The following is a 17,443-nucleotide window of genomic DNA, read 5'->3' as shown; positions in this document are numbered from 1 at the left end:
CCTGGTTACAATCAGGGTTTGGCTCGCTGCAGGGCAGCAAGTTGAAGAGTGTGGTGGAATATAACTCTGTTCTAACAGAGTATTTTCTTCCTGGTCAACATTTGGATAACACTGGATTCTACAGGATATCGCCAACAACAAGGAAGGACGGTGAGTGTGAACTGGGGGTTTAAGAGACTGGTGGGACTTTGGTGTTTAGTTTGGGTGTTAGAGTGAAGTTGCACATTTAACTTTTAACATAAATAAAGCAGTTTTGATTTATTCTGTCCATGACTTTTGCATTGTGTATTTATTGGTTTTTTTTGGTGCCGATTTACGTTGAACAACTATTATCCCCATAATCCTGGCTTAATTTAATATTTTTTTGGGGCACCATAGGATAGGTTACAACGTATTTATGCACAACTCAGATATTTGTAATATCATATTGAAAACCCCAAACCTAATTTGAATAGACTTTATTAACTCATTTTGTCTCATACAAATGGTGGACATGGGGTCTTAGTTTGTCCTCGTACCCAGCTGTTCCAATGGACCAGGGCAGTTTCGGCCAAAAGGAGAGAAGCAAAAGAAAGTCAAAAGCATGGGATTGTTTCCTTCCTCCAGATAGAAACACGGTATGCAAACAATCAATGATTTCTTAAACAGCACAGTTCTGCTTGAACACCTAAAAACAAAACACCCCCCTTCGTACTAAATGAAGTAAACAGAAGCTGACCATAAGTAACACTATCAAAATAAAACATTGACTTAAGCATCTGGTAATTTATTTAAAAAGAAAAAAGGGACTTTGAATCTGCATTACTAAATATAAAAGTAAATGACCAGATGAGAGAGAGGCTAATTAATACATTCAGTTGTGTTGGTCCAACTAACATCGTTTAAGTTAAAGCCCTAACAACAAAAATCAGAATGCATTTATTTATTTCAGGCTCCCCACTTCTGTTAATATGCCTTCCTACTTAATAAATGTAATATTGTGCATTTCTTTGTTTCATTCTAGTTATTCTTTCTCTTAACTACCACTGAACGCTAAACACTAAATATTATATTTAGTTTTAACACTCACTTTTCAGTGGTAGTTAAAAGAAAGATAACTAGAATGAAGCAGGAAGTGAGACAAAATGTTTTCTTTTGAAGACAGCAGCAGTGAAGATTCTGATGGAGAGCAAATGTCATGTGTGCGGGAAATGATGCAATATCTTTCAGAAAAGTCAAGCAGCAGCGACAGTGACCCTTTAACATGGAAGGCAAATCACGAAAGACTCCATTACCTGTCAACACTAGCAAGAGCTTATCTTGCAATATCAGCAGCACCAACTCCCTCTGCACGTTTGTTTTCAAAAGCAGGCTCTATAGTCTGAAGGAAGAGGGCAAGTCTAACCCCAGAACATGTTGATATGCTGGTGTTCTTGCACTCAAATACTGTGGACTAACAATAGTGCAACTTTGTATTGCCAAGTGACTGACTTGAACCAAAATAATTCATGTCTAATTTCCTCAACAAATAATTTAAAAAGTGCTATTAAGATTTGAAAACAAAAACAGGGTTTACAGTACATCCCGCTGCAAAATTTAATAGAAAAGTTTTCAGAAGGATACTAATTGAGTATTCTTTAATATGTTCTTTTAGATACTTCAGAAATTGTAGAGTATTGATGAGGAATGGGGAGAAAACATATGCTTCGAATATTCAAAAGAAAACAAAAATAAAAAATAGCAGAAGTGGGCCAGATGAGACAGAGGATGCACAGCGCTGCAAATACTGCTGACAATAAAAACAGACAAATAAACAGCACATTAAACTAAAACGTAGTGAACTGAGAGACGAGCAATCCATTTATGCAGCTTTTACACACACTTAATAAAAAGAGCGCAGAATGACTGTTCATGAGTTTGTCAGAGCATTGCTTTGCTGGACAGCCACTGTTTATTGCAGAGGTATGTACTGGTGACTTTGTGAGACGTTGTAAATATTTGACAGAAAATGGTGATTTACTTGCTAAACTTATGCATTGATGGACATGTCCAGTGTGATTTCTGACCTGTCTCCCGATGGCTTGAACCACCCAGTTCTGTCAATTCTCTTTTTACGATTTCAAGGTGAATAAACCTGGCTTCGACTTGCAGATTCTACTTTATCATACATACCACAGGTACATTATTAAATCAGAAACCTGAATTGCTTTGCATCATATTCCACATGTAAAGTGTGTATACCGAGATCCCCTACCCCCCCCCCGATTTTTTTACCGATTTTATCCCTATTTTAATATGTAAAATAAACTTTACATTTGACACACACTGCTGCATTTATCTTGCTGAAATTAGATTAAAAATTGCCATTTGAAAATAAATCAATGAATAAATGTACCCATCCCACCCTCCCAAAAAAAGCCATGTGCACTCTGAAGTAGCTAAAGCTGTTAGGGCACCTGCCCAATAGGGTCCACTGTAGCACAATGAGGAGAAATAAACAGTTACTGACTATTTTACCTCCCTAACCCACATGAAACCCTGTGCTCCCCTGGCTGTATGACTCTCATGTACTCGAGGAGCTCATGTTAGTACATTTTCTGAGGATGCATTTTACAAGATAATACTCATTTATTAACCTCTAAAGGGTCTGGCATTTCCAGCTTTGTTTCCGACGGGGCCTTCACAGCGATAACAGTCTGGTCCCTGAGGCTTCGGATCCTCCGGATGTCTTGGTATGTGATGTATGAAAATGTAGAAAGCAGGTTAAGGAAAAAAAACCAAAAAAACTCCTAAACCACTTAACACTATTGCGAAGCAGAAATTATTTGGCAATATAATTCAGTGCTCTTCAGATGTACACAAAGGCAGAACAACAGATGACTGCCCTTTAACTGAAAAATAAATGGTCAAAAGATGGAAGGTGGTGGGGAGAGGGGGTATGGTGGAAAGGACCTTGGATTTGGATATTAGGAATGATTTTGACTGGGATAGACTCGTTTTCAATTACTCATGTTCAATTACTAAATCCCATGAGCATTTGTTTGTTCGCTGAAACACTACTGCAAACGTTTGTCAAATATCTGTCCTAGTTAATGGGACAAGTCATGGATCCGAACCCACGAGGCGCACACCATACTGGGAGCATGTGGACGCTGCTTAGGCATTTTGTAAGGTGTCAATAACCCTAGACGGCTCAATGCCACCACTCAGGGGCCAGACCCAGAGCTACAGGTCACGTCTCTTGGGCAGTCTCCACGGCTGGCCACTGACGAGCTGCATTGGGGTTAAAAACCAGAGTCCACTGGGCCAATTAGGGGCTACTAGGAGCATTTTGGCCCGGTCCTGCCTGATTTCCTCCAGACACAGCCGGAGCAAGGCGAACAGTGGAAAGCCATACAAACAGTTGCCTCGGCCACTGGTCAGCCAAGGCATCCACTGTTTGCGTGTCACCGCGTCCTATTATGGAGAGCCACAGGGGACAGCGAGTTGGTTCCTGGAAGGCAACTAGATCCATCTCTGCCATTCCAAACCTCTCCCAAATGAGGCCCACCACCTCAGGGTTAGAGACGTGGCCAACCACAGTTGTCTTGTCTGTACGGACAAGAACATGCCTCCCTCACACCTTCTGCAAGGCTACATAAACTGCCTGCTGCTCCAAAATATTTATGTGGGTGACCCTGCCAAGGGGTGTTCCACACCCCCTGCCACTCCAGTGCCCCAGCCCTAGCTGGACACGTTCGTGGTGACCATCTACCTTCTGGTAACACTGCCCAGCGCTACGCCTCGGCGTTGGCGGGCAGGCTCTTTCCACCAACAGCTTGACTTTAGACAGTGGTGAGACACTGTCAATAGGTGGTCGTGGTCCAATGCATGCTGAAAAACACTGCTGTTGAACCAGATCTGCAGAGGGAGCATGTGCAGGAGACCCAAAGGTAGGATCTGAGAAGCTGCTGCCATCAAGCCCAGAAGTTTCTGGAACTTCACTACCATGAATGCTCTGTTGAGCTAAATAGCTCTAAAACAGGCAGCTATTCTTTGCACTGCCGTCCAACAGAGTGGAGAGCAAGGACCTGAAGTCCAAGCACACTCCAAGATAGGAGGTTGTCTGACAAGGCATGAGCTGGCTCTTCACATGATTCACCAGACCACTGAAGAAGATGGCCAGTGAGAAGTTCCGTGTGGGTGGAGTAGAACCCTTCCTCCAACTGGAGGTGGTCTATGTTGTGAATAACCCAATCTTTGCAGCAGAGCTGCTACCTCCCGAGACACTACCGCGGCATCCTGTGTGTCCGTGACTGAAGTTAGTCATGCCCCAAAAGGGAGGGGGACCGTGCTTTAACTGCAGGGAGTAGCTGGTCTGAACAGTAGTAAGCACCCAGATGTCCGTGGTGCACTGATGCCAATACTCCAGATGGCTCCCTGAAAAGGGCCCCTGGGCCTGTGTCAGCAAACCCCTAGGGCTGCTGCCCAGCTTGTGGCTTGGCCTAAAGCTTCTGCCTCTGCACTGGGAGGTGGAACCTAGCGTAGCCTCCGCGGGCCGGTTCTCAACACCACCTCCAGCAGCAAACGCAGCCGGCTGTGCCGGTCTAGAGGTTGCTGGGACCTACAGCGGTAGTTTGCCAATGGTTGCTTGGGAGGCAAGCAAACCAGACCCTTTGTGGATTCCTGCACCACAGGACTGAAGGTTTGCCCATGTGCAATAGGGGCATCCAACAGTGGCCAATATATATATTCTCTATTTTAAGACTACAGTAAACAAACAAGGACGTACCTATACCAGCCCACCTGCATTATAAGGTTTGACGTTTTTGGTCTTCCACTGTTGGCAGCAAGCTCAAAAGGATATTTTTGGTTGTGTGACTCCTCCGTCAGTTGGCGTATGTCCAGGTTGCAGCTCTGGATCAGCTCATCCAGCCTCTTCTCCTCTTGGCTCAGCTCAGCCACCTCCTGGCTCAGGACCTGGCATCGATTTAGGGTCCCATCATCATCTGACAGATTGCAACCCCTGTCAAGAGAGAGAGGAGAGAGAAAAATGGTCAAACCCTTTCAGAGCTTCTGCTCAAAAGCAAGCCCAGGTGTGTTGGGGGGCAAGGACTGTGTATTTATGTTGCTTTTCCCCATTTCTCTCTCTCTACAAGCTTTTGGGGCTTAACTGGCTAAAGTCCAGAGGCCTGGTCCAGAAGTCCTGGCATGAGGTTAAGGTTCCATTCTACAAATTACAAGGATTAGGTCTTTGAGACAATTGGTTAATTGGTAAACTTGTACATGCAGCACTAGTTACTCCCTAGGGAGTAACTAGTTGGACAGATTAGAAATAAAGAGAAAAAAAGGTATTTCACAGAAGCTACTGGTGTTTTGCAAGAGTTGGTTGAGTTTGTTTCTTTTTTCCTTGCAGATAAAAGGTGCAAAGAAAATAGCATGCTTATTTGCATATTTTCACTTTGATCTGGTGAAAACTTAATCCTGGTAGTAAAAAGTATACAGGTTCCTGACCAAGAACTTCCAACTATTTTTCCCTGATTAAGTTACTGTTTTAGTATCACTTTCCGTAGTTTAATACATTCTTGGTGAGAGATGCATTAATCCTTTGTGGTCCAATGTCGGACCAGGTGCGACATTATAATTTTCCCTTTCCAGTCCGACGTTGGACCCTGTCTGACATCAAAAAGAGACGTAATGCACAGGTCTCTAGTCGTTTTTTCTAAAGAAAAAGCAGAGAAAACCTTTCAATGGCCGAATGAGAACAGTAGGAGCCGAATGAAATAGAAATAAAAGGGCGTTTCTCATAGCCCCATGCATTAGAGATAACATGGAAATAAAGGAGGTAGCTGCTTCTGCATCCAGGGCTCAAAGAATATCACTGACATTTGCAGAGCTTTTTCAGATGTTATAGTAATAAAATAATGACTTGGATCGCATTATTGAGAAGTTTGGTGATAAAACCAGTGATCAGGAGAGGATTTATCAGTATGCACGTCTATAAAGAGGTATGTGAAAAATACAGCGAACAATGGGTGGGGCTTGGCTGTAGATGCAGTACTGTTTTTTTGTGATTCAATGCCTTTTGAACCTGTTTTACTCTGGGGGGGGGGGGGGGGGGGGGGGGGGGGGTGGGGGGGGGGGGGGGGGGGGGGGGGTGTGGGGGGGGGGGGGGGGGGGATGAAGGGGGGGGGGGGCGTGTGTAAAATAAATAGCGTGTGTGAAAATAAATTGAAGCCAACTAGCACTGAATAAATGGACCGCTAAGGGTTAATAAATCTTCAAGCTATCACTGTTGGGGTTTATATGGCTTCTTACACCTCGGGTGAGTGTAAAACAGGGTTGGCAATTTAGATTATTTTATATATTTTTTTAAATCTGATTTGATTTAATTAGTTTATTTAAATCAATTAAATTTTTTTTATTTATTTTTTTGTACCGTAGATCTAGCTCTACAGTACCGCCAAACTGTAAACTTAAGAGAAATGGTGGTTTGTGAATAGTTACATACCAAACTAAATTACTCTTAAATGAATACATAAAGCAAATTATTTATCATTGCGACATCCTCTCAATGTGAACTCCAAGAATTTAGCGATAGAGTACCCCAGAGAAAGATACCCCTCATTCATCCCAGTCGCACTTTTCCTTGTTTTTCTTTTTCTGTGTCAGTCCAAACACAAGTAGTTGTTACTTACTACTTTGCTTTTTATAGTGTGTTCAATTGTTAAAGTTCCTGATTGCACCTCACCTGGTTTCAGCAGGTCTTAGCACAGTGCTCAATTGTCTATTTGGGACCCCATTGCACTGTCATCAGAATCGCTTCGGTGAATATGTTAACGATGGCGCAGGCGCTCTATAACGGGGCAAGACGTGTCTTCAGAATACCATTTCAATTGTATTTTCTTTTTACGTATTTGCTCCATTTATGCGCCACACATATCGGGGTCATGAACTGTTCGCACTTGCCCTGTGATCAGAATACAGCCCTAAGAGTTTAAGATGTTTTTGTTAATAAAAAGGTTTTTAAAGCACACTTGCCTTTTCCTTGAGAAACTATAAAATAGGTAGTACATGAAATTTAAAAATCAAATTGTGATTTAAAACTGACTATTTAAAATCAGCCAACCCTGGTGAAAAACCATATTACACACCCCTCCCCTTTGTCGTGCTGATATGCAGCTGTAGAGTTTTGCACTAACCAGCCTTTGCATTCAATTACAGATGAACCTGTTTTATATCACCTCGCTTAATACCACACCCAGTTTATTATCAAGATTTTTCAAAAACCACTCCATGCACTAAAGGTTCTTTCAGAAATTACCTCTTAATATCATCATCTCACAAACCTGCTTGTCACGTTTTTTGCATCCTGTCAAATGCTGCGTCACCGGGCTTTACTATAACCATAGGATATAATTAACTTCCAACACAACAAACAACCAATAACCATCTCGGCTGATAAACTGACATTTTGCGAAGTCTGTGAAATGCTGCGTGGACGGTCTTAACGCTTCAGTTCATTACAAAACACCAGCGTCTCCAAGTTTCTTCTTTAACAGTCGGTCATACAAATGCACACAAACACACACACCTAGTGCAAGGCCTAATTGATAGCTCTCATCAGTCAGCAATTCATGTCTACTTTAAGATAATGACACTAACTTTCGTTCCAGTTAATGATACAAAGCTATATGCATTTTTTTTTTTTTTTTAAATGTAAAGGGCTAAATGTACAGTGTTAACACACTGCCCTAATTCACCATTAGTTTTCTTTCTCGCACATGTAACGTGCTGTCATAGGCAAAAATGAAACTCTGTTTATGTCATGACCTGCTTTATATCACAAATTATACCTGCATGGCAATCATATAAAGTGGGTTATTCTCTCTATGGGTAAAATGTGTTTTTTGCTTGTTTTATTATTTATTCATTTACCGGATGCCTTTATCCAAGCAACTTGAGAAAAAAAAGGGAGAATTTGATGAGGAAAACTTAAAAGCAGCGTTGGAAATTAGGTGTTGGTTTATTTTTTAAGTCCCACCCACCCACAAATTCCTAATTCCCCCAAAATTGGAACCCTGAAAGTGAAATGCAAGCACTCACCCAATACTGTTTCTACATATTACATCTCCCCCTTTAGACTGTTGCCTCTACTATAGCAGAGAAGCCGAATCTGTTCAGTTCATGTAAATTTATTTATATTGGATGCTGAATACGAAATGTTTAACATATATGCTGCAGAAGCCCTGTCAATGACGTAGCTGATCGACACAGGAGAGCAGGTTTCACAAACAAGTCTGAGATGAGGAAAATAAATTGCCTTGCCACACAACCAATCAACTTCTTGTATGCACCAGATTACATAACTTCCTCTATAGCACAGATAATGTATGATGTGCTGGAGAGACAATGATTACTTTTAACTGGGCACAATGAACACTGCTCTATACAAAAAATAAATAAAATGGAGCCAGACAATGTAGAAACCTGGTATTACTGTGTGACTTTTGTTTAGAAGTTCCAAACAGCTGTTAACTTGCTTAAAAGCAAACCCTATTGACAAAGGTGTTGCATCTCAAGCACTTTCCAAAAGGTTACCAACTGTAACCTTTGACCCTTGCAAGCAGCTGTCTGATTGTCTACAGAGAGTAGAAGTGTTACAGCTGCACATCCTAAACAATCGCAGGATTTTTATGACACCCAAAAATACCCCACCAATCAAGTGGCATAGATGCAGGAACATCAGTATGTGGGCTATTGGACTATCACATTACACCACAAAAGCCACACTGCCAGATACACACATAATGAAGTAGGCATGATGCAAAACTCAAAACACAGAAAATGTGTTCAACCACTTTCAACACAACGCAAAAGAGAACTTGTATAAAAACCTCAACATGAATTATGCTTGCCTAGCTGACCCACACCTCTCCTGTAATAAAGACCCATTATACATACATCCACTGAATGTTGTTTTTGGATTTCTTCTTGAGGAGGTGAATGCCCTCCAGCACATTCGTGATGTCGTAAATCCTCCTTTTCTGCACCTTGAGGACCTCGGCGGCTCGGTTCAGGTCGACCACGCCGTCAGCAGACTGGCCCAGCAGCTGAATGAACTTCTTTGTGAGGAGGCCCAGAGACGTGTCGTAACGAGTCTTCTCTGAGGAATCGGGATCTAGATCAAAACAAATAAACCTCAAGCCTCGCTCAACTTATTATACTGCAACAATTCTATGTTCCATTTCAACGTGTGAAACGGCTGACATCAAAAGGGACGCAAGGAAACACCATTTTGCAAAACACTTTAAAATGTTGTGCAAAGAGAGGTAGAAAGACAAACCTGTGAAACCTTTATAAAAATATATAAATAAAATGGGGTACGAGCTGTACAAATACCAGTAACGTTCTGAATTACATGCTCATGAAAGGCAAGGTACAATGGCACTGGCTGGTCGGTCACAATGCTAGTATTACAACATAAGAAAGGTTACAAACATGAGGAGGCCATTCAGCCCATCTTGCTCGTTTGGTTGTTAGTAGCTTATTGATCCCAAAATCTCATCAAGCAGCTTCTTGAAGGATTCCAGGGTGTCAGCTTCAACAACATTACTGGGGAGTTGATTCCAGACCCTCACAATTCTCTGTGTAAAAAAGTGCCTCCTATTTTCTGTTCTGAATGCCCCTTTGTCTAATCTCCATTTGTGACCCCTGGTCCTTGTTTCTTTTTTCAGGCTGAAAAAGTCCCTTGGGTCGACACTGTCAATACCTTTTAGAATTTTGAATGCTTGAATTAGGTTGCCACGTAGTCTTCTTTGTTCAAGACTAAATAGATTCAGTTCTTTTAGCCTGTCTGCATATGACGTGCCTTTTAAACCCGGAATAATTCTGGTCGCTCTTCTTTGCACTCTTTCTAGAGCAGCAATATCCTTTTTGTAGCAAGGTGACCAGAACTGAACACAATATTCAAGATGAGGTCTTACTAATGCATTGTACAGTTTTAACATTACTTCCCTTGATTTAAATTCAACACTTTTCACAATGTATGAGCATCTTGTTAGCCTTTTTTATAGCTTCCCCACATTGTCTAGATGAAGACATTTGAGTCAACAAAAACTCCTAGGTCTTTTTCATAGAGTCCTTCTTAATTTCAGTATCTCCCATATGATATTTATAATGCACATTTTTATTTCCTGCATGCAGTACCTTACACTTTTCTCTATTAAATGTCATTTGCCATGTGTCTGCCCAGTTCTGAATCTTGTCTAGATCATTTTGAATGACCTTTGCTGCTGCAACAGTGTTTGCCACTCCTCCTACTTTTGTGTCGTCTGCAAATTTAACAAGTTTGCTTACTATACCAGAATCTAAATCATTAATGTAGATTAGGAATAGCAGAGGACCTAATACTGATCCCTGTGGTAATCCACTGGTTACCACACTCCATTCTGAGGTTTCTCCTCTAATCAGTACTTTCTGTTTTCTACATGTTAACCACTCCCTAATCCATGTACATGCGTTTCCTTGAATCCCTACTGCGTTCAGTTTGAGAATTAATCTTTTGTGCGGGACTTTGTCAAAAGCTTTCTGGAAATCTAAATAAACCATGTCATATGCTTTGCAATTATCCATTATCGATGTTGCATCCTCAAAAAAAATCAAGCAAGTTAGTTAGACACAATCTCCCTTTCCTAAAACCATGATGACTGTCTCCCAGGATACTGTTACCATATAGGTAATTTTCCATTTTGGATCTTATTATAGTTTCCATAAGTTTGCATACAAGTCAGGCTTATTGGTCTGTAGTTGCCTGGTTTTGTTTCCCTTTTTGTGGATCAGTATTACGTTTGCAATTTTCCAGTCTGTCGGTACAACCCCTGTGTCAAGAGACTGTTGCATGATCTTGGTTAACGGTTTGTAAATAACTTCTTTCATTTCTTTGAGTACTATTGGGAGGATCTCATCCGGCCCAGGGGATTTGTTTATTTTAAGAGCTCCTAGTCCCTTTAACACTTCTGCCTCGGTTATGCTAAAGTTATTTAAAACTGGATAGGAACTTGATGACATGTGGGGCATGTTGTCCGTATCCTAAAAACTTGTGAAAAGTAATGATTTAATATATTTGCTATTTTTTTTTTTTTTATGATTTTGTCATTTGTATCTCTTAGACATTTAACCTCCTCTTGAATGTTCTCTTGCTGTTGTAATATTGGAAAAACATTTTGGAATTTGTTTTAGCCCCTTTAGCAATGTTCATTTCTATCTTGGCCTTTCGAACTTCTTTTTTGACCTGCGTTCGAACTCTTTCTGTGTACTTTCTTTTTGGTCCCTTTTTAACGACCTGTAAAGTGCCTTTTCCGCTGAATATTTTTTTAAATTGATCTATTAAACCATTTTGGCAAAATTGGATTTAGATTTGTCTGCTTTAGGGATGTAATTGTTTTGCGCCTCTAGTACTACATTTTTGAAGAACAGACATCCTTTTTCTGTGGATGTTTTGTATTTTACGCCAATCTACTTCTGTTAGTCTGTTTCATACCTTCACAGGTTTGCTTTTCTAAAATTGTACACCTTAGCTTTAGTCATTACTTTTGGGGTTTTAAAGTATTTGCTAGGCCTTTTTCCTCACACAGTAGCTCTGCAAGCAGAATCATATACTGCTCTCAAAACTTTGCTGTATTTAGGGCCAAGTTAAGACTAGGAAAGCTCATTGCACTTGTTACCAAATCCATCTTCAAAGACCACCTGAAAAGGTATGAGGGCGGTGAATTAGCCGACTACACCAAACACCCATTATTTTTAGGACGATACCAAATGCTGCACAACATTTTAAATTTTCCTGACAGCTCCTTCTCAATCTATATCCAGGAATTTATTAAAGGATGAGGTGATGCATCAATTTATCGATTTATTGTATCGTTTGGCAACTATCGATAGTTAAGCCTGTGCATCGTTTGTGTAAAGGGTTTAAGCAAAGGAAAGCTTATTTATTTATTAATTAGGAATCTGCAATTATTTGCAGTAAGCGCTGACCTCTCTGCTCCCCTCAGGTCTGACTCACTGAATTTGCATGCGACTGAGCTGACCTTCTCTTCAAAGTAAGAGAGCAAGCTAAGAGTGTTGTGCTAGAATTACAAGCACTGTATCGCTTCCGGTGTTTGACAATTATTTTCTAAAAGACGGCAAGAAAGAAAAGTAAAAGAGTAATGTTCGGGATACTCCGGTAACGCAACTAATTTGCGCGACAATTTAGATGCAGATGTCCTGCTAGCCTTTATAAATGTGCATTTGTAGAACGATGTATCAATACTGAAATTAGGCATCGTCCCAGCCTTATTTATAATAATTCACACAGTTTGTTTTGTGCTGGGAACTGAACTGCATCAATAGATATTTAGGACACCAATGTCAAGTTTGCTATATTTGTCCAGTCTTTCCTTGTCAAAACACCACACCCCTAGATTTAGACCATTGTATTTATCGGTGCAGAATGGCTCAGGGGTTGCTGCACGAACAGTCATCTGTACAACTGAAAATGGCACATTTATTATTAGGGAACATCCAAAAGTATCCATTTTTTGAAAGCGTACAAATCACGTACTGGTGGGGGAGGGGTAGTGCATGCTTTGATTTATAAAAAAAAGTTACACATTTTTGCTTGAAATACACATGCCTTCGAAAAAAACTGAAACCACCAGAATGTCATTTCAGTTTGGATAAGAAGAAAGGATCCTTCAATGCTAGCACACCATAAAGTACAAAAAACACTGGCACCCAAGCAAGGTCCAGTTACTTCTCATATGTTTAAAACTTTTCAAATGATAAATGGTACAGAAATACAGCACCACACAATTAAAAAAAATCTGTCCTTTAACAGTTGAATTTTATTTGTTACTCTAGTCCCCCAGTTTGCAAATACAATACATACAGTAATAGATCTAACCCGTTTCTCACAGTACCACACCAAAAAAAGCTTCCTTTTTCACTAAAACATAAATGAACACATCTAGATTGAAAAACCCTGCACGTCATATAATACTACTGTTTCGTTGCAAAATCTGATCAATTCTTGTAATTTATTTATAGTAATGAAAATACAAACCTCTTGAATGAACTAGACCTACAAGAATACAATTACTTTGACACCGATATCTATTTTTCAATATAAAATACTACACACGTTGGGGGGGGACTGGAAATAAAATATAAAAAGACTTGAGTAGCGCCTCTCTAAATGAAAATACATTACCGTATTTAAAACGCAATTAAGTTGAAACTGGGACATACAATACTTAAAGCTTCAGTGCTTGCAATTTTTTCTAAAGTAAAAACAAAAACTGTCCGTTAATGTTACAAAACCGTACAAGTGTGTATAAACGTCCTTGGATTCTGTGTTATTTATTTACTGTTTACTACATATAAAAAAATATACAGTTTAAATGAGTGGTGTAAACTGGTGGAATTGCAGTTTCTATTGTACTGTACACATTATAACAACCCGGGATTTATACTGTTGAAGAACTCATCTACGGACCCTGTTTTTGTACGCGTGTGTGTGTGTGTTTGTTAGCAGGGAACTGGTAAGCTTGCCTATGCCAGGATTGGTGTGCAACATCCGGGAGGCGGGAACACGAAAGCATATAGGGGGTTGCCCACATCCGCGCGGGCAGACCAGATCTTGGAAATCCATGAGACTATTAAGCTATACATTATGATCCTCTTTTTAGCCATAGAAAGAAAAAGATCACATTTTGAACCGGTGCTCAAATTCAGCATTTCCTATGTGTGTACAATATAGGATACAGTAAACCAGTCAAAAAGTGCCTATTTTCCTTTTCACTGTGGGAAGTAATTACATTTTGAAACCATAGGTACAACTTGAAATGGCATGCTATGTACCCTTGCTAGAATTGAGGATAGTTGCCAGTGACCCCTTACAAGATACAGCACTTCTACACTTAGTACTGGTCCTGATGCAGAGCAGGTTACCCTTAAGATGTTGGTTTACGGTAACTGGACTCTTTTTTGTAATTCCCCCACTCCTCCAACATGCTGTTTTCAGGATTTTTGTAATATTTCATTTTCTATAATCTTTGTAGCAATTCGGAAATATTTGTGAACATCAATTTCACAAGGTGTTTTGGTAGCACTACCCGGCTTTGCCACAAATGAAAACATTTATGTACCATCCTAACACTTTATATCTAGCCTTTGGCACAGTAATAGGTGCAACATGCTGTCCAGGAAGAAAAAGCTGATGCTACGTGTACATTTTTAGTAGGTCAGTTTACAATATTTGGTCAAATGTTACTAAAATATTACAAAAAAAAAAAAAACACGACAGTGGTGGGGGTTGCCAGATGACCCCCCCCACCCACCTTCACCAATGCACTCACTTTTGGGGCTGCTCAGGTTTCTCGGTGTGGCTCTGCTCTTCCCCTTGGGGGTCTTGGCACCTTCGCGCAGATATTGATGGTCGCTCTCGTCCAGTTCCAGGCGCCTCTTTGCCTACAGGAGTGCAAAACATTGACTCAGTCTTTTTGATCCACACCCAGTGTGACTACACCTCCCTTATAAGTACCAAGCATCTGAAATTACATTTTAATTCTGTGTTATTGAGAATGCATCTTTACAAACTTTTCACAAACTGAGAGGTTGAAGTCAGTCATCACAGTAAAAAGTAGGAGTTATTGTACTGGGTTCAAAATTTGGCGAGTTACAATTTTGCACATTTGCCATACTCTGCGCATAGGTGGTATTCAGCCCAGAACAGTGCTTGCAAGGATGTGACAGGAAACTCATGGCATCTGCTGACACTTCCTGACTGTAGCAAGTGTCATGTACAAAATCTATGGTTAATACTTCCTCATACTGGGCTTCTTTAATACTAGACTGTAAGCTTTTCTAAAGCAAGACGACTTGAGGGGGTTGGCTATATTCTCTATCTACTACTACTGGATCATATCTTTTTCGCAACTACTACACCATCAGATTACTTCTCGTGAGGCCACCTCAAGTCTGAAGTGTAAACCCAGGAACCCTACCTTATTACAGGGTAAAATTAGGATTTAATGTGCAAACAGTCACACTAGACACTGGCACTGTCCTAACTGGAATCAAATTACCACTGTGCCAGAACTCAAATGCTCAGGATTTTTTACCCCCGTGTCATGCACTGTCAATGAATGACATTTTTTCAAAACTAGGTGGTCAAAAAAAAATGTAACAAGTTTCTTCACTTAACTTTTGAAAGACTGACCTCTCATAGGAATGTTAACTTTTAACCGTTGTAGGGCTGTAAAGCTGGCTCGGAACACATTACCGACGGAAGGTTAGAACCTTTGATGGTACTAATTTGGATAATTTACTGGTGACCTCACTATAGCTACTTGTTTATTTGATTGAAAATACTATTTTACAGGTAATCCATATAAATTGAATAAAACATTAATGTGTAGTTAAATACATTATAGAACAGTAATCGTGTTTTTATAATAAATAAAAACACATGTTTATTTACAATATATTTGCGATATACACAGTAAGCTTGCTCTATAGCAGCACCAACTGCAGTGGACCTGGGCAAAACAAAGCTTTATTTAACAGTCACCGTTCCAAGCAAGTTAGTCACATTTATTATTACTAAAAATAATATGAACTTATGCTTGTCAAGTGACCCAGGAGATTGGATGTGCCTATTATACAATCAGTCGCTTGTACAGTTTGCATTCAACTATTTTTTTGGGTCGTCCGAGCATTTAACAGCAGAGGGGTTTTGAGACATTTCTTTCAATACAGCTTCCGCTATTCAACGCTTTGCAGTTGAGCTGGTGAATGAAGAAATTAAAGGTTTGACTCTGGATAACACAAGTTGGAGGGATGAGGGGCAGACAGTGCTCAGTTTTCGAAATTAAAAATATTAGTGTTAGCGTTTGTTTTGAATGTTTCAAAACATTTCTACCATAGCACTTCTCTTACACTATGTATTCAGTATGTATTTTACTGAAGCACTACAACCGCTGTAGGTACCACCCCAGTGCTTTGGAAATCTATACCCTGATCCATACATGGCAGCGGTGCCATATAGACTTGCTATGTATAACTATTTGGTAGTGGATTTTAAAGCCCTACCAAGTTGTGTTTTATTAAAGAAACCCTGCAATGTGTATATGCAAACATATCTACACTTCAGTTTTCTGCAATGCAACTAAACTCAAAACATCACCCAGTAAACACATTTTTTGCATTCTCCACATGGTAAATGAATGCTTTATTTTACTCAATTTTGTACTGTTTACTAAATGGTGAGCAGTTTAAGCAATGTAAAGTTTTTTGAAAATGTACACACATTTTGGGGTGTAAACTGTGCTTTTGTGAACTGAAATGCTAGAACAATGACCAATTTAAGGTTTCCATTAAAAGCAACAAGTACGTCTCCTATTTTTAAAGTGGCCTACCAGAGTCTACCATAACCTAATCTTGGAGGCAACTTATGGTATAGAGGTAAAAACCTTACAAGGTTTTCATTTTAGTCCAACATAAGCTTGTACAGAAAATCACATTACCTTTTGCAAATAAAAGATTCTACAATGAACAGCGTAGTTCATTCAGAAATGCAGTGTTTGTGACAAGCATTTTAAAAGTTGAAATGTGATAAGGAGGAAGAGTTGGGGGGTGCTTATCTGTTTTGAAACTATAGAGAGACACACACAACACCCACACACATACTTGACCCCATGTCTACACTGGTTAGTATAAAAATGTAACAAGAAGAGAGATCCAAACACAACAGAAGATCACACTTTAAAAACAGTCCATTCAAACTACATTCTTTCCAAAAAAATAAAAACATTCATTTCAGACAGGTTCGAGATTCCAATATGCCTCACCCCCAACGTCTCAGAAAGCAGTCAAGCTGGTTTCCTTTTAAAACCTGCAAACAGCTACAACTGTTTCTGTATGAACACGTACTGCCCAAAAACTACACCCTGGCTGCACAATTTCCAGCCATCACACTCGCTCAAAGAGAATTGTATTTTGCACCACTTTTAAAAATAAAGGCAGCAGGAATGCTCTATTGTAACACCAAGCATCATATTATAGATTGGTGGAAAATAGTCTACCACAGAACCATAAATGTACATTTTACTCAGATGTTCCAGATGGTACCAAAACAGTTTCACACCAACCTGCCCTAACAGAGGGTTTGACTTCAACCCTGTCCAGCATGTCCCCAGTGTTTCAACTGTGTGGTCATTGTGTGCCAATAGAGGGTTAGTTGCCCAAGGCATTGTCCCTTATCTTTTGCACAGAAGTGCCAGTTTCCCAGCATATGGTAAAAAACCTTCCTCTCAAAAGAACACAGGTTTGAAAGCAAGCACAATATTTTGTGTTTCAGATGGCATGGCAACATAAATTGTTACTTATTTTTTATTTACAGTTGTAAAGGATGGGGTCATCTACTCCTGCAGACCATGTAAAG

The 17,443-nt window shown here is 40.0% G+C and overlaps 1 protein-coding gene across 1 annotated transcript in view; it reads right to left on the bottom strand.

The window, feature by feature from the left end:
• The window catches only part of LOC121314809 (transcription factor E2F3-like), a 30,414-nt gene that overhangs the window by 3,042 nt on the left and 9,929 nt on the right, over positions 1 to 17,443 (bottom strand). Inside the window, exons 2-5 of the mRNA XM_041248497.1 lie at positions 14,358 to 14,469; positions 8,923 to 9,139; positions 4,826 to 4,984; positions 2,616 to 2,730 (exon numbers count right to left, since the gene is read on the bottom strand). Of these exons, the coding sequence (XP_041104431.1) occupies positions 2,616 to 2,730; positions 4,826 to 4,984; positions 8,923 to 9,139; positions 14,358 to 14,469 (603 nt within the window). The remainder of the gene's footprint in view (positions 1 to 2,615; positions 2,731 to 4,825; positions 4,985 to 8,922; positions 9,140 to 14,357; positions 14,470 to 17,443) is intronic.

This window comes from Polyodon spathula, chromosome 4 (assembly GCF_017654505.1).
Source record: "Polyodon spathula isolate WHYD16114869_AA chromosome 4, ASM1765450v1, whole genome shotgun sequence".
Taxonomy (NCBI): domain Eukaryota; kingdom Metazoa; phylum Chordata; class Actinopteri; order Acipenseriformes; family Polyodontidae; genus Polyodon; species Polyodon spathula.
The sequence above is the reverse complement of the archived record's forward strand: the minus strand, read 5'-3'. Positions and strand labels throughout refer to the sequence as shown.